The sequence below is a fragment of the Gopherus flavomarginatus genome, chromosome 12 (assembly GCF_025201925.1).
Source record: "Gopherus flavomarginatus isolate rGopFla2 chromosome 12, rGopFla2.mat.asm, whole genome shotgun sequence".
NCBI lineage: Eukaryota > Metazoa > Chordata > Testudines > Testudinidae > Gopherus > Gopherus flavomarginatus.
The window spans coordinates 48,980,201-49,001,628 of record NC_066628.1 but is presented as its reverse complement, the minus strand read 5'-3'; the positions used below and the strand labels follow the sequence as shown (position 1 = coordinate 49,001,628).

At 57.9% G+C, this 21,428-nt stretch overlaps 1 protein-coding gene across 5 annotated transcripts in view; it reads left to right on the top strand.

The window, feature by feature from the left end:
* The window catches only part of SDK2 (sidekick cell adhesion molecule 2), a 173,229-nt gene extending 162,569 nt beyond the window's left edge, over nt 1-10,660 (top strand). For 3 of the 5 annotated variants that reach the window (XM_050920797.1, XM_050920795.1, XM_050920794.1), the window contains 3 exons: nt 1,941-2,079; nt 3,665-3,812; nt 8,633-10,660. In XM_050920797.1, coding sequence (XP_050776754.1) covers nt 1,941-2,079; nt 3,665-3,812; nt 8,633-8,986 — 641 coding nt within the window. In that variant the 3' untranslated portion in view covers nt 8,987-10,660. The remainder of the gene's footprint in view (nt 1-1,940; nt 2,080-3,664; nt 3,813-8,632) is intronic. The other 2 variants (XM_050920798.1, XM_050920796.1) reach the window with 1 other exon arrangement.
* Nucleotides 10,661-21,428: the final 10,768 nt, after the last annotated feature.

Genomic DNA, 21,428 nt, shown 5'->3' with positions numbered 1-21,428 from the left:
GGGCCTGGCCCGTGGCTGGGGTAGACCAGCATCGCTCTGCTGGAGGTTTGCCTGGATACACCAGAGGAAGGCAGGGGTCTCCATCAGCTTTTGCCCTTGTTATTATGGTTCACGTCACTGCTGGCCAGGCCTCTCCCTGCAACCCGTAACACTGGGGTTAGCGCAGAACGTGGCACAGGCGGTGACTCCAAACCGGGGGAGCCAGTGTCAGGGTGCGCACCGTGCTCCTGGCGTCCCTGGGCATGGCGCGGTGCCTGCCCTGGCCACCCAGCGCTGGGAGCTTCCCCGAAGGCTCCACCCAGCAGCCTGATCAGTGGGAGCCTTTCCCTTCACTGCCCTGACCCTGCCGCCTTCTGCCACTCGCCCACCAGCTGCTCTGCTGATGGAAGTCACACCAGAACCGTCCCCCCAGCACAACAGACCTATCCCACCCCTGCCCTGCCGACAGACACGGGTTAGAAAAGCGCGTCACTGGCTGTGTTAATGTCGCTGGGAGCTAAAGATCAAACAACCGGCTTCTCTCATTGTGCGCTGCCAGCGGCAGGAAAGGTCACGGGATTAGTAAATCCTGCTGTTTTCCTAGCCAAATGAAGGGCTCAGATTGTGGGACTAATGCCGCCCGCCCTGCTGAGTCAATACACTTGTGTAGCAAAGGGCTGGCACTGGGAGCCCGGACTCCTGGCTTCTAGTGTGGGCGACTTGCACCCAGAGCCTCTAAGGCTGGGGCCTGGGTTCGTGGGGCCCGGAGTTAGAAGCCAAGGGGCCCAATTCTCCGCCCTTCGGCTGCTGGGTGACTGCTCCCACCTGGGCATTGTGGGTGTGAAATGCCTCCACACCATTCGCCCCACCGGTGCCAGTGTCCGACGGCAGCACTGCACCAGGAAACGCCCACACCAGCTGGAAGGCAGGGGGCAGTTGGGCCCCAAGGGACCAGAGCCGGGCAGCTTGTGCAGCTGTTTGCAGCAGAACTCTGCGCCAAAACCCAGTGCTCGCCCTTCAGGGATCTCAAAGCACTTTATAGACATTAACGGGTTAACCCCTGGGGGAGATCAGGAAGCATCAGTACCCCCGTTTTAGGGATGGGGAAACTGAGTCACAAGAAGAGTGGTGATTTGCCCAGTCAGCTGCTGGCAGAGCTGGGACACAGATCTCCTAATGCTCAGCCCTGATTTGCCCAGGGCCTGCTGCCCCATTGCTGGGCACAGCATGCCATCCGCCCGCTGTCTGCTCGAGAGCCTGGGCACATCACAGATTGCATACTGGGTGGGATTTTACCATGCTCGTAGCGTGACAAGCAGGGCTGGCCTGAGACTGACTCCCAGCGGAGCACCAGCCATGCAGTCTGCTCCTCATACCTTCAGCTGCCCAGACGGCTGGGCTGGCACAGGGAGCTCTGCGTAACCCATGCCCCCTGGCCACGCTGGGGACCTGTGAAGAACAGCACCCCGGCCTTGAGCCCCACAAAGGCACCTCAGCTCTGGCAGGATGACACTGCACTGGGATACAAGGGCTGGCTGGAGAGAGGGTGAGCTCGTCCCCCAGAGCCCTCACAGCCCAGACCAGACTGAGTGATGAGACGGGACAGGTGAAGGCTGCCCTACCCCTTCATTGCCACTGAGCGTGCTGGGTGTGGTGCCTGCTGGCTGAGCTGGGGGTGTTCTGTGCCCTCACATCTGGGGAGAGAGGGGGGTCATTGGCCTGGGGAACCCCTGGCTACAGTGCACCTGCCTGCTCCTCCTTTCTCCATCGACTTCTGGGGAGCTTCCCCTCCAAATCCCATTGCTTGTCTCCAGGCCTGTCTCAGGGAGCTGGCCACTCACCACGGCAGGTCGGGAGGGTCGACCATGGAGTTCGAGCTGGTCCAGTAGCCGGGTGTGTGATGTGCGGGTTCCCCGGGCTGGGCGCTGATCCAGCTGATGGCTCCCCTCCTTCCCTGACAGGGAACAACTCCAAGGCAAACGCGCTGAGCCACGGGGAGATGGTGAGTCTGGACGAGGGCAGCTTCCCTGCCTTGGAGCTCAACAACCGGCGCCTCTCTGTCAAGAACTCCTTCTACAGGAAGAACGGGATCTACACCAGGTACCAGCTGCGGGCCCCAGGGCTCTGTGTGCCCAGCCACAGATCTGGGGCCAGGCCCCCGCCCCCACTGTGCCCCTCTGGCCGGGTTACTGGTGTGCTAGCACCCGCCGGACACTCACTGACACCAGCTGCACCCACAGGTGGTTCTGGGTGGGAATGTGGAGCCCGGAGCAGCAAAGGGGTTGGATGTGGCTCCGGATCGGGCTCTCCACACAAAGCCATCGGCTCCAGTGGGGCTGCCGCTGCTCACCCCCCACCCATGACTGTTGTAGAGGGGCGGGAGCTGGCATTGCTCTGACGCACCTGGGAGCTGGGCTGAAGCAAAGCCCGTAGGCACCCCACAGGTTCCCCTGCCCAGCTCCAAGAGCTAGCTGCAATCAGAACACCAGTCTGTGATGGGTCAGGATTGAGGGGCATTGGCAGAGCTGTGGGGAGAGGGGATCCCTGGGCTGGGCTAGCAGGGGGCTGCGGGTCAGGGTTGAGGGGCACTGGCAGAGCTGGGGGGGTGGAGCCTGGGGCTGGGCTAGCAGGGGGCTGCGGGTCAGGGTTGAGGGGCACTGGCAGAGCTGGGGGGGTGGAGCCTGGGGCTGGGCTAGCAGGGGGCTGCGGGTCAGGGTTGAGGGGCACTGGCAGAGCTGGGGGGGTGGAGCCTGGGGCTGGGCTAGCAGGGGGCTGCGGGTCAGGGTTGAGGGGCACTGGCAGAGCTGGGGGGGTGGAGCCTGGGGCTGGGTTACCAGGGGGCTGCGGGTCAGGGTTGAGGGGCACTGGCAGAGCTGGGGGGGTGGAGCCTGGGGCTGGGCTAGCAGGGGGCTGCGGGTCAGGGTTGAGGGGCACTGGCAGAGCTGGGGGGGTGGAGCCTGGGGCTGGGTTACCAGGGGGCTGCGGGTCAGGGTTGAGGGGCACTGGCAGAGCTGGGGGGGTGGAGCCTGGGGCTGGGCTACCAGGGGGCTGCGGGTCAGGGTTGAGGGGCACTGGCAGAGCTGGGGGAGTGGAGCCTGGGGCTGGGCTAGCAGGGGGCTGCGGGTCAGGGTTGAGGGGCACTGGCAGAGCTGGGGGGGTGGAGCCTGGGGCTGGGCTAGCAGGGGGCTGCGGGTCAGGGTTGAGGGGCACTGGCAGAGCTGGGGGGGTGGAGCCTGGGGCTGGGCTAGCAGGGGGCTGCGGGTCAGGGTTGAGGGGCACCAGCAGAGCTGGAGACGGGACCCCAGGGCTGCAGGGCAGGCGTGTGGTGCTGGCAGAAATGTCGGTGTGGGCACTTGCTCACGTCCTGCCCAGCTCCTGGTTTCGAGCACCAAACAGGCTCTCAGTTTGGAGAGGGCAGGAGAGGAAAGCAGCGGAAACCGAGCCGCTGGGACCCCACTGGTTAATGGCTTATCCCCAGGCAGGCCAGCAGACTGCAGTGGGGAGGGTTGGGGTGCCAGCCCCACGGCCGATGCTCTGAACAGCCCTGCTAGTGCCCAGGTGTCATGGCGGGGGGTGTCAGTGGGCTCGGGTGGGGCCTGCTGGGAGGGCCATGGCTGATCTCCCCGAATGGGGCCAGGGGGATCTGCTCCAGCGCCAGAGTTCTCCGTTTCCAAACGAAATGTAGAGCTTCCGTGTCCCTGCCGAGGTCCCCGCCGCGGCCCAGCCCTGGGAGCCTGCATTACTCCGACGAGGACGTCACCAAGTACAATGACCTCATCCCGGCCGAGAGCAGCAGCCTGACGGAGAAGCCCTCAGAAATCTCGGACTCCCAGGTGAGGGGCAGCTCGCTGGGGCTGGGGCTCTCAGCTCGGCAGGGCTGGGGGGAAGCACGCGCTCACGGCAGTGCCTGGCAGGAGGGTGAGAGGTGGCTGCAGCCCAAGGGGTGGGGGGCAGGGGTCAGACAGGCCTCCCCACCCCATTCACCCATTGGCCCCCCGGCGGGAAAATCACTCTGCACGCAGTGCCTGGGATCTCCAGGCTGGCTGCCCCCGTCATCCCCTGCAATTACTGTCCCCTCTGTCAGCTGCATCCCCTTGTCCTCATCACCTCCCCCCACCCCGGAAAGGGGATCGGGGACAGGAGTGTGTTACAGTTGTTGTACAGACAAAACTACATAGGATCTTTTCAGGAGGCAAGACAAAGATGCCACATTTATTATGATAATTTGATTTGTGACCAATAACTAATATCTTAATCCTTATACACACACATTATACCTAATACCTACACACACATGCATGCACCCATCAGATGTTCTGCAGCTGCTGCATAGTTACCAGTCCTGGACATAGCTTGAGTTCATGGCTTGATTTTGCAGCTTGGGTTGGTAGCTTGTGGCGGCAACTGGCCAGGAAAGCCGGGCGCAAGGCCGAGCTGGGTCTCTGTTGGGCCTGCACCGATGCCCTTCCATGTTGACAGCAGAATGTTACCCTCCAAAGTCTCCCATCTCACCCATCCTTTTTGTAGGCTTTAGTTTGAATCCAGAGTCTATAGGTCTTGCTGTGTCAAGATGCCTCTGGGATTGGTGATTGATCACCCGTCAACTGCAGACGTGACTTTCAGCCTGGGACCTGACTTTGATCTTCCTTCTATTGTACCTTCTCTTTTTAGGGTGGATTCTTCTTACTTTGTTAGGGCTCTTGTCTGGATCTTCAGCCGGTGGGGTTTGAACTCTATTTCATCAGGACAGGCTGGGGCTGGAGGTTGATTCCATCATCCTTGCATACCTCAGTCACACAGCTAAACTAAACTCATAAGATTACAGCAGGGTTTGCAAAAACGAAGGCTGGAGGAAGCTTTTACAAAATGGAGTGAGCGTTTTAAAATGGGGTTTGAATTACAATATGGCAAACAGTGAACAGAAGTTACAATGTAGGCAAGTGTAGTGAATGGTGAACAGAAGTTACATTGATAAAATGAACAATTAAAAACAATTTCATTTATCAGTTCTACACAGTGCATGCTGGGAAAGGGAGGAACGATACAGTTCCCCAGCCCTACTGATTCCTGCTAGAAGCTCCATTGCTGCATGGGGTTCCCACCATGGGGCATGCTCCCCCCAAAGGCTCCTTCCCTGTTTGCAGGCAGGCTACCCCCCGTGCACCCTGGGCAGCACCACAGACATGGGTCACCCCCTGAGCACCTAGGGTTGTGGTTTAGCATCTCAGCTGGGCCTGACGGACACAAAACTCCTGTCCCCTGGCAGGTGCTCCCAGGACTGTTTGTTCTGCCCGAGCTGACACAGCACATGGACGGGGTCGGAGGCGTTGCCCCGTCCCCGATGTACCAGCATGCCCCTGCTTTGCTGCTCAGACAGTCAGACCCCTAGCAGCCTGCCCCGCAGCGACCAAATGGGACCCTGGCTTTCCTGGTGTTGGAGGGGGGAGCCCTGGCTCACACAGTGTGGGGGTGAGCACAGATCCAGGATGTTGGGATCTGAGCTGCGGTAACTGCCAGATGCTGAATATACCCAGGGACAGTGGAAACAGCCCCTCGCCACGGGCTCTCTCCATGCTGGTATCAAACCCCAGCTGGCAATCTTGCACTGCCTTGCACCATGCCAGGAGCTGCTGGGTGCTTAGCCCGGCTCCCCACAAAGGGAACAGCTGCTCCGGGACCCCAGGGCAGCCTGTGTCCCCATCTGACACACCCTCTTTGGGCCATGTAGAGCAGTGAGCAGTGGCCGCAGGGTCCAGGCCAAGGTTCAGGAAGACCCTCTGCGGCGGCATCCCTGGGAACAGAATGGGGCTAGAGAGAGACCCCAGGAAACCGCGTATTCCCCCAGGACCCCTGGTGTCTCCTGGCCATCCGTTTCCAGGCGCAGATGCTGCAGCTATGCTGGAACTGACCCTTAACGAGACCTGCGTAAACGAGCCTCTCTCTTCCAGTGGCCCTGGGGGCTGAGATTCAAATGGCTGCCTGGAATCCCTGCTCCATCTGGGAGACTGTGAGTGATGGCAAGGCCAAAACAGACCCTGCCGCTCGGCTCTCTCATTAGCCCCTGGGCTCTGCCAGCAACCCGGGAGACGGTGGAGCGGTCGTGCAGCACTTCGCGCCGGCCACGTGGGGCTGAGCAGCGGGCCAGGGGACCCAGGCCTGCTAATCCCACTTCAGCAACTGTCTCAGCTGAGGCACTCGACTCCCTGGTTCACGTTTCTTCCCACCCTGCGGGACCCTCACTTGGGGGTGGCCAGTGCTGAGCGCGCCTAGGGAATAACCAGAGCCTCAGAGCGGGATTATGGTACACGCAGGAGCAGGGGGTAGAGGTGATGGGTCAGATCCTTCTGTCAGTGGCAGCCAGGCAAATCCCCGCTGAGTTGGGGGGGACATGCCGGGTGTAGCCGAGATCTCGCTCTGGCTCGTAGCGCCTGCTTCTCTTTTACACCAAGGTCCCTTTGGCCTTTCCCTTGCACCAATGCTCCTTTACGCTACTGGAGCACTGGGAGTGGGAGGAACGATACAGTTCCCCAGCCGAATCTGACCGACCGGCTCTTTTCTCCCTACACCTTGGAGGACTGTAGCTGCGCGGCCAAGCTCTGGCGGTACACTGGGAAGGGGCAGAGGGAACCCGAGGGGGTGGAGATGCGGGTGCTGCATGAGCACTAAGCCTGCCCGTGTACCCCCATGACAGGAGCGCCTGCAGGTGCCCCCAGAGATCAGGACCCTCTTGTGCCACGCGCTGGGTAGCCTCGCACGGAGAGGGCCTCGCGGGCTGGGTTATTCCTGCAGGAGAGCTGGGGCTCCGACAGGTGCAGTGACGCTAACTTGGGCATTTGTGGCACAGCTGGAAATTCCCTGGCTGCTCCCATCACCTGAGCCCGGTGCAGGCTTGTGTCTCAGAGCCGCGGAGGGGAACAGGCAGCTGAGGGCTTCCAGCTCTTCAGCAACCCCCCAGCTGCCCCATAGTCCTGGGCCTTGCCTGCCCTTTCCTTTGCCTGCAAAGTGGAGGCAAATCCAAGTTCACCCCCCTTTGCATTATCGCGGGTTGAGTGTCTTTGAGGAGCTGTGAGAGCTGCGGGAGCTGAAAGCTGTCACTTGATTGCTTTCCTGGCCGGCCCCAGCTTCCTCATGAATGGGGCCATTGTGCCTTGGGGAAGGGGGAAGCTGAATTCAATTCTGGAAAGCAGAGGGTGAGTTGAAAGGAGGGACGTGAGCCAACCCAGGCTCTGCCTGAGCTCTCTCTTCTCCCGTCCTCCCCGCTGTGCCCTCTGACAAAAATAATTCCGGCTGCTCCCAGAGATGGTGCGTAGGGTCAGTGCTGCCAGGGCTTGCGCTGGGCCTGGTCACTAGGGACACCGGGCGGGCCCTGGGTCTGGTCAGGGAAGAGATGCCAGGCCAGGCCAGGGGCTGGATCTGGTCATTGGGGATGGGGTCTGGGTCTAGTTGTTGGGGAAGGGACACTGGGCTGGGATCAGGATCTGGTCATTGGGGAAGGGATGCCAGGCCAGGCCGGGCCGGGTGCTGGATCTGGTTGTCGGGGAAGGGATGCCAGGCCAGGCTGGGCCAGGTGCTGGATCTGGTCATTGGGGAAGAGATGCCAGGCCGAGCCGAGTGCTGGATCTGGTTGTCGGGGAAGGGATGCCTAAGGGAGGGGAAAGGTCAACACCTTTACCCGGGAAGGGGACAAAGGAAGGGAGCGGCAGGAGGGAAGCAGTTGGAGTTTGGGCTTGGGGCTGTGTGGGCGGAATTCAGGGTATCCTAGCTAGGATCCAAGCACCCTGAAAGCCCAGAAGGACTCGGTGGAGGGGTCCTGACTGTGCCTGCAAGCTCTGCTGTAACCTGTGTTCCTGTTGTCCAATAAACCTTCTGTTTTACTGGCTGGCTGAGAGTCACTGTGGGTCCCAGGAAGAGGGGTGCAAGGCCGGACTCCACCACACTCCGTGACAGATGCCAGGCCGGGCCGGGTGCTGGATCTGGTTGTCAGGGAAGGGATGCCAGGCCAGGTGCTGGATCTGGTCATTGGGGAAGAGATGCCAGGCCGAGCCGAGTGCTGGATCTGGTTGTCGGGGAAGGGATGCCAGGCTGGGCCAGGTGCTGGATCTGGTCACTGGGGAAGGGATGCCAGGCCAGGCCAGGCTGGGTGCTGGATCTGGTCATTGGGGAAGGGACGCCAAGTCGGGCCAGGTGCTGGATCTGGTTATTGGGGAGATGATGCCAAGCTGGGCACTGGTTCTGGTCATTGGGGAAGGGACGCCAGGCCGGGACGGGCTCTGGGTCTGCTCATGCTCTATCACCAGCTTCCCCCAGGGCCCGATTCAGACCCTCCCTTACTCCAGTGCTGTTCCATGGAATCACTCTGGACTCACACCAATGTGTGGGAGACCCCAGTTGCACCTGCCCACCCCCTCCCCTGCCTGCAGGATGGGTGCAGGGGGGAAGGGTTCAGGTGCACGCTCTGATGTCATGTAGGGTCACGGTTTTCAAGCTGCCTCTCACAAGCCAGTGCCCAGTGGGCTGCTGATGGCAGTGCCCAGCGGGTGCCCCCTCAGCTCCTGCTAGCGCCATGTCCTTGTGGGCATGTGCTTGTTGGGCGGCTGAGAGCTGCGGCCGGGCACAGCCAGACCTGGAGTAACCCAGCGCTCTGTCCCTGCAGGGGAGCGACAGCGAGTACGAAGTGGATCAGAACCACCAGAAGGCCCACTCCTTCGTCAACCACTACATCAGCGACCCGACCTACTACAATTCCTGGCGGCGCCAGCAGAAGGGCATCTCCCGGGCCCAGGCTTACAGCTACACGGAGAGCGATTCCGGCGACCCCGACCACTGCCCCTTGTCCAACAGCACCAGCACCCAGCAAGGCAGCCTCTTCCGGCCCAAAGTCAGTAGGACTCCAACCCCCCAGACACCCGTCAACACCCCCAGCCAGCAGAGCACCCTGTACCGCCCCCCCAGCAGCCTGGCGCCGGGCTCTCGAGCCCCCATTGCAGGATTTTCTTCTTTTGTTTGATGGTTTCAAAAGAAATAAAGAAAAGCGAAAAAGGAGAAAAAATCCCAAACCCACGTTTACGTCCAGAGTTATTTTTTCCGAGGCGACGGAGACGTCCCGGCAGGGCGAGCCCAGCGCCGGCCGGGGAGAGACAAGCAGACCCGGTTCGGATTCTAATCATTTGCTGCTTCCAGAGGCGCTTGGAGCCCGATAGAAGAGGAACCCCTTGAAAGGACCTTTGCAAAAGCTTGCAGTCCAGCTGGGGGGGCCTCCTCTTCTCTCTGAGGCTGAGGCACGGAGAGGAAAGTCACAGGGTAAAGGACGGCAGCAGGCGGGCTCCCGGATGACTCTGGTGTCTCCACATGGGGCTGGCTCCTTGCAGGCGGGTTTACTCAAGGGCCTTTGCTAACAGGACAAACCCACCCCTTTTTGGCCAAAGCTTTCTTTGTGCAATCCCTGAGAGGCCACCTAGCTAGCGGCAACCCGTGGCATCCAAAGGAGCGGGGCGTGGAAGTGCCGTCTGCCAGCGTGGTCACACAAGACTTCAACCAGCGAACCCACGCCACTGACCAATGGTGTCCTTGGCCCAGCACGGCAGAGCCTGATGTGGGATGGGAACGGTGCTGCTCTTCCACTCAGCGTTAGGTGGGAACAACGCCTGCGGGCCCTTGCTTCTCAGTGGGCCGCGGACGTGCCCGATGGCCCGTGTGCTGGACGTGGGACCCGCTTTGCCAGTCTGCCCACTCGGCTCGCCAGTCCCTCCTCTGCCCGTTGCCTCTCCTGTCTCCCCGTGACATGCCATGTCAGAGTGTGGAAAAGTGACAAACCGAAACACACAGCCCATATGCAGCCATTTGGTTTGCTGTTTTGGGGCGGGATGTGGTGGGTGGAGAGTGGATTTGGGAGGGACGGGGATGCTGGAGTTGTAATCGATTTACTTGAATCCTTCTGGAGGAGACATCCCCCTCCCAGCCCCCCTTATCCCTGGCAAGAAGTGCTGCCTTCTGGGGAGGGGGCCTCTGTGGCCGAACTGCACCATGGGGCAGGAGACCAGCATGGGGAGGGTTGCTTATCGGCACCGACATTTGGTTTGGGGCGGCAATTCATTTCTTCCTTCCTTGGCCCCATCCTGGAGTGGGGGAGAGAAAGGAAAATGCCCCGGGGCCCGGGATGGTTGTGGGGCAAGATGTATCCTCCGCCTACAATGTGGTCCTCTCCCCCGGCTTGGGACGGATGCCGCCCCTTTAACTCCAGCAGAACAGTGGGGCGGGGCAGGGCAGGGCGGGGCTTTGCTGGCGTGATGGATTGGCAGCCAAAGTCTTTGTTTGTGTTCTGTTTTAGTGCCCAGGTTTGGCGGGGGATGCGAGGGGAAGGGGCCAGAACCGGGAGGAGGGGGATCGGTGGTGGTGGTTGTTTCCAGCATTGCAAAACACACAGTGCCTACTCGTCAGCTGGATCCCGAACTTCTCAGCCGTCCTCCCTTCCGCACGGGTGCAAAGTACGAGTGGAGGGTCCGGCTGTCCCCCACTGTGTCCCTGTCCTTCTGTGGATGGGGTCCGGAGCTGTCACCGTGGTGATTGGCTCCATCCATGATGCCCACGAGCTCTCGCCCGTATTTGCACATTCTCGGCCCAGGCTGGTTGACAGAGGATTGAACCTGGTGCGTGGGGTCCCTTTAATAAAGACTCAAAAGCACTGGAATAGTTTTTTGGTTTATTTCTCTCCCCCCAAAACCAGAGAACTGCACTCAGGAATGACCCTGTACCCTGCAGAACTTGAGAAAGGGATGGAGCTGGGATCACCCCTAACTTCCCAGCTGCCGGTCCCTTTTGCAGGCGTATTCCTGCAAGGGAGGGTGATGTGAGTAAGTAGATGTGGCCCACGGGGTCTCTCTCACCTACGTTCAGGTGTGCAGAGAAGGAGCAACGGTTTCTGTGCAGGTGACCAAGGAATGGGTTATCCTGGGAAAGAGCTGGCCAGAAATCAGCTCTGCAGTGCTGTCTGAGTGCTCAGGGCAGGGCTGGACAGCATGGTGGCTAAAATACCCGTGTCCCCCAGAGCCTTGGCTACACTAGAGCTCCCATTGGTGCAGCTTTACAAAGCTCAGCCCTCCTCCCACACAGACTGCCTTGTGGAGAGCTCCATTAACTCCAGCCAGGGAAAACCCCTTCTGTCCCTGTAGGAAGCACCTGCCCTACTTTGCAAAGATATGTGTCGCCAGGTCCCTACCTCCCCGGGATCACAGCTATGCAGGAAAGAAGTGTCCAGTCAAACCCACAGCCCCTCTCATTGCAAGGCAGCTAAATCCTCATCCCCTCCGCTCACCACCACGGACAGGGCAAGTGCTGGCTGCTTCCGGTGAGCCCAGGATTTAATCAGCACCTTCTAATACCCTGAGGACGCTGACCCTGGCTTGCAGGCCAAGGCGTGATTTGGGATTAGCCCAGAGCCAGGAAATAGATAATAAAGAATCCCCAGGGGGGCGGCTGGCAGTTTAATTTGCAGATTCCAAACCCATTAGCAGCCGGGCTGGTTCCTCGGTGGAGTGAAGAGTGTGGGATCGCTCTGGCTCCAGACACAGAGCAGAAGGACCCCACATCTACCGAAGTCAATGGGGTCCTCCCCTCACTGGAATCGGCCTGAGTGGTGAGGTCAGACCTGCAGAAACCTTCCTGTGCAGCTGACATACCAGTCCTAAAATCTGCATTGCCCGAGCCGTCCGCAGAAGGAATAGCAGAGAGACAGAGTGTGCTTGTTCTAGCTAGACAGGACTCAGCAGTGGATTAGAACCTGGTTAATGGCCAACTCACAAAAAGTAACTAAATGAGGAATCATCATGGAGGACGGGAGGGGTTCTCGCAAGGATCCGCCTGTGACCCTCCAATAGCTTTATTCATGATTGGGAAGAAAATATAAAATCATTGCTGGTGAAGTTTGCTGCTGACAAGAATCGGTGGAAGCTAAATGATGATGGATTTCGCGCTAAGGTGGCTTCTTTGAACACTGGGCATTTTAACGCCGCCCAATGCAAGGGCCTACGTGGGGGAGCAAAGGCTTTAGGTCACAAGAGGAGGCTGGAACGCAGTGACCCTGAAAAGGACTTAGGGGTTCTGGTCACAAGTAACTGCACGTGAGCTCCTGGCGTGAGGCCTCAATCAGAGAACGCTGGCAAGCTGCTGTCCGACGGATACGGAGGGCAGTGGCGAGCAGGAGTAGGGTGGGGATATGACATTAGTGAGCCAATTTTGAGGACACTCTGTCCAGCCCTGGGGTCTGCACTGCCAGGAAGGTGAGTGAAAAACTGGCAAAGATTCATAGAAGATCAGGGTTGGAAGGGACCTCAGGAGGTTCTAGTCCCACCCCCTGCTCAAAGCAGGACCAACCCCAACTAAATCATCCCAGCCAGGGCTTGTCAAGCCGGGCCTTCAAAACCTCTGTGGATGGAGATTCCACCCCCTCCCTAGGATTCAGCAAGCCCGCTGTCGAAAACCTGCCTTAGAAAGTCAGCTGGGAACATCTCACCAAAGGAAGGGTTGGAGCCTTCGTCATTTGATGGCTTTAACTCAGGACTGGCTGTAGCGCGAACGGGTGTTACAGGCTCGAGGCAGAGGTTCTTGGCCGAGGGTATGTGGCCTGTGTCACGCAGGAGGTCAGCCCAGGTCATCGTGAAGGGCCCTGCTGCCTGCCAAGCTGTAAGCATTTATTTGCATTTTGGGTTTGCCTTCTGGGCGCTTCAAATCGGCTGCTGAGCCACGCATTGAAAGCACTGGAAAAGAGCTAAGATGTCTATTTCCGCTGCCATTCCTCTTGTTTTCCTCTACGCTTCAGTCCAAGCAGAGAAGATCCGATCCCAGCTCGCATCTTGTCCTGCCCTTCGGCTCCTGCTCGTGCTGGCGTGAAGCCCCCCCCTGGCCACTGAGAGATCCCTGCTGACCCACCCATCCATAGCCCCCATGGGCTGCAGACCAGTGCGCGGTGCCCCCACCCAGAGCCTGCTGGCCTCCTTGGAAGGTGGTAGTGCTTATGGGGCAGCAAAGCAAACAGCTGGAGCCCCCCGCTCCGGCGTTTCCCCACTGCCACTAACAGGTGGTGTGGAGGGGGGGGAAGGGGCTTTAACTCAGGTGTGGACAGAGCCGTTGTGCATCGTGACCAAGTTTGACTGGAAAAGCATAAGCCTAAAGGGAGCCCGGAAGGACGTTGGTGACTGCCTGAGGATGGGGGGCCTGGAACCGGCTGCCGAAGCTGCCTCGGCACAGGCCCCCTTGATTGGCTGTCAGGCAGGATGCGTTTGCAGCTGGACTGGGATTCAGGGAGGCCACACGTCTCCTTCCTTCCAGCCCCTGCTTTCAAAGGCCAGTCCCAGGCCTGGGCGATTGTGCATCCAGGCTGGCTCCGTCCCTGGATTAAACCCTTCTGCGAGGTGCTCGGGGGGGAGGGGGGGGAATGGCGGGCGAAATGCAATGCCACGTCCAGCGCAAGACAAATCCCAGGCCTCCCCCTCCCCCCCGAGCGCCAGCCTTGCGGCCACTGCACTAAGCATCTGCCGTTTCCACGGCAACGCGTCTGCAGCTGCATCCCAGCCCAGGTCACTTGGTGAAAGAACCCCCCCTCCCCCCTAGCCCTTTCCAGGGGCCCCGGGGGCTGCTTTTCAGCTCTGGGTAAAGCCCGATTCCCCAGGGAGGCCTTGCTGCTTTGATGTCTCTTTGCACGGCACATACAGCGAGAGCCCAGCTGCAAGCACAGCCACTCGACAGGCACCGGCCCATGGCCGCTAAGCTGCTTCTGCTCCCCGGGTGACATCCAGCCCATGCAGAGAGCTGGCCCAGGGCCTATGCGCTGCTTCACGCCTTGGGCTGGGCCGAACTGCACCCCAAATGACGGCACACAAAAACCCGAGCCCAACAGCTCTGCCGGGACAGCTTGGAGCAGAGCAGCTGAATCTGGGAGCGGTGCCCAGTCCAAATGCCGCAGGCAGCTCATTGCCGCTAGCAGGACTGGCTCTGTAGTGGTACCTCTGTGTTGAATTTCGCTCTTTGCTGGTGCTGACAACCTCTGGGAAAGTACAGAGCGAGGCGAAAACCTGACCGAAAGCCCCTGTTGGTCCAGATTGTGTTTATAGTGTATCTGCACACACCCACACACGCAGAACTGTGTGACTGGCTGGAGCATAAGACCTTGGGAGCGCCCAGCAGTGGCAGAGAGTGACCGCCGCTCCCCTGGGAGGTACCACTCTCTGCCGTGGTGCCATCGCTGCTCAGCCGGATATGGAGAGGATTTCTACACAAAAACGTTGTGACCCCCGGCTCACCGTCAGCATTGGCTTTAGTGTCCGTCCAACCCCACCACTGGGAAGCTTCATCGTTTCATTTAAAATAACCTGGTGGGCAGCGTAATAATTGTGAGAGGCGGTCAGATGGAACAGAGACGGAACGGCCAATAGCATGTTAGTGAGTTAATGTTTTGAACTAAAAGGCCAGGGAGGACGTGGGGGAGAGGTCCATATACACAAGAATTCCCAAGGCCAGTCGGCATTTTCTAAACATCGTTTGGTCCCTTCAGCGTTTCAGGGCTTGGTGTGTTTCATGGGACTCCTTCGCCCATTAAATGGCTGGCGTTAGGTCATCTTCGGCTGGTGCCCGTTGTGGGGCTGCGAACTCACTGATGCACTTGGCTCAGAAGGAATCGGGACCGTGTCCACCGCGGCTCGGTGATTTGAGCTGTCGGAGCTGAGGGCAGGGGATTGCTCAGGGCTTGGCTGAAGGAAGGAATTGCTGTTGGTTTCTCCAGCACTATGCCCAGGAATGGCCACAAGCTGTTCCTAGGACTCCCAGCTGGCAGCAGCTGTACTTAGTAACGAGAGAGACTAGTCCCCTCCGGGCACTGACCTGCAGGGGCAGACCCGATGCAGATCCCTGTGCTCTCAATGGACAGGCTCCCGCTGGCTTTGGCTCGGGCTGCTGGCGAGCAGCCTAAGCACGAGGCCCAGCAGCTCCATCTTTCCTCAAAGTGCTTCCCCCGCCTGCTCAGTTGCAAATGGCGACGGCAGGGCTCATTTTGACCCCTCTTTCCCATCAGGTGATGGGCTGATTGCTAGTGCCCTGTGTCTGACGCTGCCTTAGACAAGACACCCCCCATGCCCATACAGCCAGTGCACGCTGGAGGGCAGTGCCTGCTGCACCCAGGGCTGCTGAGAAACAGGGAGGTGGTTTGGCAGGGGAGCAAGATTTATACAACTCCCCCCCGCATACAACCCCCACACGGCTACCGTGAATTCACCAGCATGGGTCTTAGAATGTCACTTGCCTTTAGGGTGACCAGATGTCCTGATTTTATAGGGACAGTTCCAATTTTTGGGTCTTTTTCTTATACAGGCTCCTATTACCCCCCACTCGTCCCCATTTTTCACACTTGCTGTCTGGTCACCCTGCTTGCCTTGGCATTGTCTGCCAGGCACTGGGCTTTGTAGACACACAGCCCATGCGTATGAGGGAGTAACAGGGGAGAGCGAGCTGTCTCCTTGGATCAGCGCTGGGACCAAACGGGCCTTGACAGGCCTCCGGAGTTTTGCACTGTTATGACTTGAGCTTCACCCAAGGGCAAAACACAGTCACTTATCAGCAGTTTGCAAACCAGAGAAGAGGGGACGACGAGCAATTCCGCAGGCAGAGCTCGGGGAAGGAAGCCGTCCTGGCAGACCAGAGCCCCGGCCCCTGCTGCTACCTTATCCTGATGCCAAGACGTCAGTCCTCGCTCACACCACTAAGGAAAAGGCCAGGGCTCCCCTTCCTGCAGCACTTGGGGGATGGGGAACCAGTCACCCAGATCCCAGGCAGCAGGATCCTCTGCTCTGGCTGAGCTGTGCTCACTGCAAAACCCGGTGGGTCAAAAGTGCCTTGATGCCTCCAGGCTGCTTTAATTGCCCCCTGGCCCGCCCGGGGGCTATTTCCCAGGCCGTGCACCCTGTCCTGGCAACTAGGCAGGAGTGGATGGTGGATCTGCGCCTGCCTGGTGCCTGCACAGGAGGCACCAAACAGCCATTCACCCTGTAGTGTTCTGGCTGGGCCCGTGTCGGGCGTATTGCCCTGCCCAGTACTGTGGTAGGTAGAGCCGATGCTCCGTGTATGCAAACCTCAATCCCAGCCTTCCTTCTGGACTGGCAGCCAAACTCCCATCTCGCTGGCGCCAGTGGCCAAACTTCCGCAGACTGGGTTCTGCATACAGGCCAGGAGCCCAGCACTTACGGCTCAGCCGTGAGGCAGTTGACAAAGGGCTTTGAGATTCCCAGGGATGCTTTAGATTCAATGCAATGCATCCTGCACTGGTGCAGAACCCAGGGTGGAGTCATCCTGTGCCTCACTTGTCCGGAGGCTGCCCTGATACAGTCTGGCCCCTGGTCCCAACGGGCCTCCGGGAATGGGCAAAGGAACCCACCCCAGACCTTGAGCTGGCACTGCCCAGCACAGGGGGGCTGCTCTAGTGACGCCATCCTTCATGGGGGGGCGTGAAGCCAAGGTCGCCTACGCCAGCCAAGGAGCAGTGAGGGTATCTCCTGCCTGGCGTTGCCCTGCAGTATCAGCTCTAACGAGGATGCCTCCCACCCTGCGCCACCGACCACGTCACGTCACATCGCATTGTGTCAGAAGGAACCTGGCTTGATCCTCCGCTGGCTCCCTCCAGCTGCACAAGCACCGGCTCTGCCTTGGCACTCCAGCCGTGACAGGCGCCACCCAGGGACTGGGCCCTGCAGCGGCTCCCGCTGCTGTGAATTTTTGGTGACATTAGCAAGTGTCCAAGAGCAGAACTTCGCTTTGGTGAAAGTGACTACATCAAAGGCCCAGAGCCTCGTGCAGCGATTACAATACCAAGGAGGGGTGGGGGTGTCCCCTGAGTACCCGGATCAGCCGCTTCAACACCAAGGATCCTAACCTACTTTTCTCCAGGCTGCCCAAAGCAAACAGGTCCCTGACACCACATCCTGCAGTCACACCTGTGTGGGCGAGAGTTACAGGTCAGTGCCCCTTGCACTTTCCTGGTGTGCAAGCAGAATCACTTGCACTAGTTTTGCTTTTGTGCAAGGCAGAAAGTGCAATTCCTTCCCGGCGCTAGGAGGGGGTGAATGTAGTGTGGCAATCTGAACAGGTCACTGTACGACAAGGGCCAGGATTCTCAGTGGACAAAGGGGGCTCGGGGACAGAGCCTCACCCTGCTGTAACTTACAGCAGTTTCAGGGCTGCTCTAACGTATGCTCAGCCTCCGCTGCCCAAGATCCCCTGGGGATCAGAGACGAGCCATAGGGCAGTGCAGTCTGGCCACACCCGACATGGCCCCAGTCTGTCCCCTGCGCCACGAGGGAGAAGCAGGGCCCTAGTGCCTGCCCTACACTACCTGGAGAAGCCTCCAGCACAGGGGGCAGGGAAGACTCTCAGGGGGATGGTCACAGCCACTTTAAGGCCTAAAGGGAACCCGGTGAGCTGGGAATCGAACCCAGTGAGTGACACGCAGTGAGGATGTGGGGGGGAGGGGCCATCCACATGTAAGTCAGATTTGATTTGCACCATCCTGGCCTGTTTTCTGCACGACCCACGGCATTTACACCCCTGGGGATTAGCCCCAAGGCTTTTCCCCAAACAGGCCCAGCTCGTGCCCCCTGTCAGAATGCCATCCCGGCTGGCTGGAGCTGCCAGGCCACCTTCCAAGCCTGCAGTTTGCCGAGAGACCGTGCAGTGGCACCTGGGTAAAGCCCACAGCTGCACAGCCCCCCTCTGCCTTGCCCTCCGCTGCTCACGGGCTACTTAGCTCCCCGCTAGGCTGCATCCCTGAAGGAGCCCGGTCCTCACCCAACACTGGACTGTAGCTTTCAGCCCCTTGCCCTGCTTCCCCTGCCCACCCACACTCATCCCCCCAGAGCAGATCCTGGAGCCAGCTCTGCGTCTCGGCAGGCATGTGGCTCTGTATGGGATTTAGGCAGCTGAGTTTGCATCCTGGCATCACAGTCAGACCCATTTCTTCATGCTACCGGTGACAGCAGGGATGGGTGAGGGATCTATGAGGCCAACATGTGCACTCACTCCAGTGCACACAAGCACTCACCCACAACAAAGGGGCATCCCAGCCAGCAGGGTTAAAGCCATTGATTTCCCCTCAATCCTTGAACAGCTTTTAATTAGTCACATGTGGTAATATCTGAAGGGCAGTTGATAGTTACCCACATGACATCACTTCCTGGAGCTTGGCTATTTTGCCTCGGGTTTGGCGAGTGGGGAGGTGCTCCAACAAAGCTCTGAGACCAGCATCACTCGTCCATCACCACCACCAGGGAATTCACTCCCCCATTTCAAGGACTAAACAAAAAAAGCCCACCCAGGCAGAGAAGAGAGCAGGGACAAGCAATGAACTCAAAAGGTAGCAAAGTCAAAACTAGGCACAGAACTGCTTTTGGCCCAGCGTGTGGTTAGCGTGTGGAACTCCCCACCACAGGATGTCATTGAGGCCAAGAATTTACCAAGCTTCAAAGACAGATTGGACATTCATGTGGATAACAAGGACAGCCAGAGTTGTAATAGTGCATGTGAACAAAAGTGTGTTAGAAGGGAGATTTAAAACCCCTCCTGTTCCAGGGTTTAAACCCATCTCCATTAAGGATCAGGCTGAGGCCTTCATGAGGAGCCAGATTATCCCACATCTGCTTCCTGCAGGGTTCCTTGAATCTTCCCCTGGAGCATCTGGTCCCTGGTGGCGAGCCAGGCTGCTGATCCAGTCTGGCCATGCTTATGCTCATATGTAAACCAAACCTGGTGTGTTCTGGTTTTCCCATGTGGGCTTGATGGGAAGCCGCCTCGCTCAGGCTGTGCTGTTCTGAAAGGGTCTCAGGTGGCCCTGAAGACAATCTAGTGAGACAAGCCTGGCATGCCATTGTCTTGCACGCTCAATTACACTTCTTGGAGGAACGGTGGGATACCGGCTGCTGCCATGAACTGGCACATTCTCTTTGGCCTTGTGAGCGAGCACTGTTTAATTGCTTTCTTGCCACTTCTTTTAAGAGTGTTCCGAGAAGCCATGAAAGAAACCCAGCAACAAGCTTAGGGGGTTGGGGGGCTGTTATTGATTCAGCTCGTCCCTCCACGCACACCCCTGCTCCTGAGCCTTGAAACACCAGTGCCCGCGGGCAAACCTCGCTGCTCTTTCCTGCAGGCTGGGTCCAGGAGGCTCTGTGCAGCCTGGAGCCAAAGCAGAGCTGGGGCAGGTTGGGAGCGCCCAGCACTGACTGGCAATTTTTTGAGGTCAGTGGGTGCCTGCGCATCGCACTCCTGCAAAGTCCAGCTGCCCCTCTGGCTACAGCCTAACGTCAGCTGTCTCCCCACCAGCCGAGCTTGGGCGATTGATTTTAATCCCGCCTGACTGGGTTGTCTCATGTGAACACGCTCCCCTGCCAGCGCCCTGCGATGCAGCAGCTTGGACTGGGAGGGTAGAGTGAAATGTAGTTAGCACTGTGTATACAAACGGTTATTTATCAGCCAATGACTGGGGAACCAGCTTGGGGCAGTAGGTAGAGCTCCCGGCTAGCATTTAGCCAAGGTGGAGTCCTAGTTCTGCCATTGGCTCAGCCTTTGCCCTTGGGAAAGTCACTTCAATTTTCCTCTGCCTCAGTCTCCTCAGCTGTAAAATGGGGATAATATCTCTCCCTCCTTTGCAAAGTGCTTTGAGAACTCTGGACCCTTCACCGAGGCACTTGCTACACGCAGCACCCAGCCAAGAACAGCCTCAAGGCAGGGGTGTAGCCTGCAGTCCCTGAGATCTGATCATTCCTTGTCTGCAAATCCCAGCCGTGCACCGTTTGTGCCACGCTTTATTCCTGTGCCCGTATGAGAAATGTATGGCTCAGTAATAATGAGCTAGTTCCCCAGAGGCAGAGGAGCCACCATCAGTAATAAATGGATCGAGCAGATGAGACATTAAACTGAGTTTGCTTTTGCAAACCTCCAGTGCCTGCCATCCTGGTGAAAATGAAAGAATTCCTTTTGCAGTCTCAGAGGACAATGCTAATGTCTGAGAAGCAAGTCAGAGGACAGAGCACAGGTCTGAGCACATTCTAATCCCCGCCAATGATTTGCTGTATGCCCACAGGCAAGCCACGTAACTTCTCTGTGCCCGGACCTGGGCTACACTTAAAAGTTAGATCGAACTAGCTATGCTGCTCAGGCCCTGAGCACTACAGTTAGATCAACCTTATCCCTGGTGTAGATTCAGTTTGGTTGGTGGAAGGAGTCTTCTGTCCACCTAGCTACTGCCTCGCAGAAAGTGGGTTAACTATAGCGACAGAAAACACCCTTTCCACCTATGTCAAAAGTGTCTACACTGCAGTACTACAGTGGCACAGCGTCTACACTACAGCGGCACAGCGTCTACTCTACAGCACTACAGCAGCACAGTGTCTACACTACAGCGGCACAGCATCTACACTACAGCACTACAGCAGCGCAGTGTCTACACTACAGTGGCACAGCGTCTACACTACAGCACTAAAGTCAGCCTCCAAGGCTACACGTGAGCTCCTGCTGGGTGCAAATCAGCTCTTGCTGCATTTGCCTGCATGGGCACTTAAAAACAAAGGACCTTTGTTGTACAGACAAAACTACACAGGATCTTTTGGGGGGCAAGACAAAGATGCCACATTTATTGTGATAATTTGATTTATGACCAATAACTAATATCTTAATCCTTATACACACATATTATACCTAATACCTACACACACACACACACACATCAGATGTTCTGCAGCTGCTGCATAGTTATCAGTCCTGGACATAGCTTGAGTTCATGGCTTGATTTTGCAGCTTGGGTTGGTAGCTTGTGGCGGTAACTGGCCAGGAAAGCCGGGCTCAAGGATGAGCTGGGTCTCTGTTGGGCAGGCACTGATGCCCTTCCATGTTGGCAGCCAAATGTTACCCTCCAAAGTCTCCCATCTCACCCATCCTTTTTGTAGGCTTGAGTTTGAATCCAGAGTCTATAGGTTTTGCTGTGTCATGCTGCTCTGGGTTTGGTGATTGATCACCCGTAAATTGCAGACGTGACTTTCAGCCTGGGACCTGGCTTTGATCTTCCTTCTATTGTACCTTCTCTTTTTAGGGTGGACTCTTCTTATCTTGTTAGGGCTCTTGTCTGTATCTTCAGCCAGTGGGGTTTGAACTCTATTTCATCAGGACAGGCTGGGGCTGGAGGTTGATTCCATCATCCATGCATACCTCAGTCACACAGCTAAACTAAACTAATAAGATTACAGCAGGGTTTGCAAAAATGAAGGCTGGAGGAAGCTTTTACAAAATGGAGTGAGCTTTTTAAAATGGGGTTTGAATTACAATATGGCAAACAGTGAACAGAAGTTATAATGTAGGCAAATGTAGTGAATGGTGAACAGAAGTTACATTGATAAAATGAACAATTAAAAACTATTTAATTTATC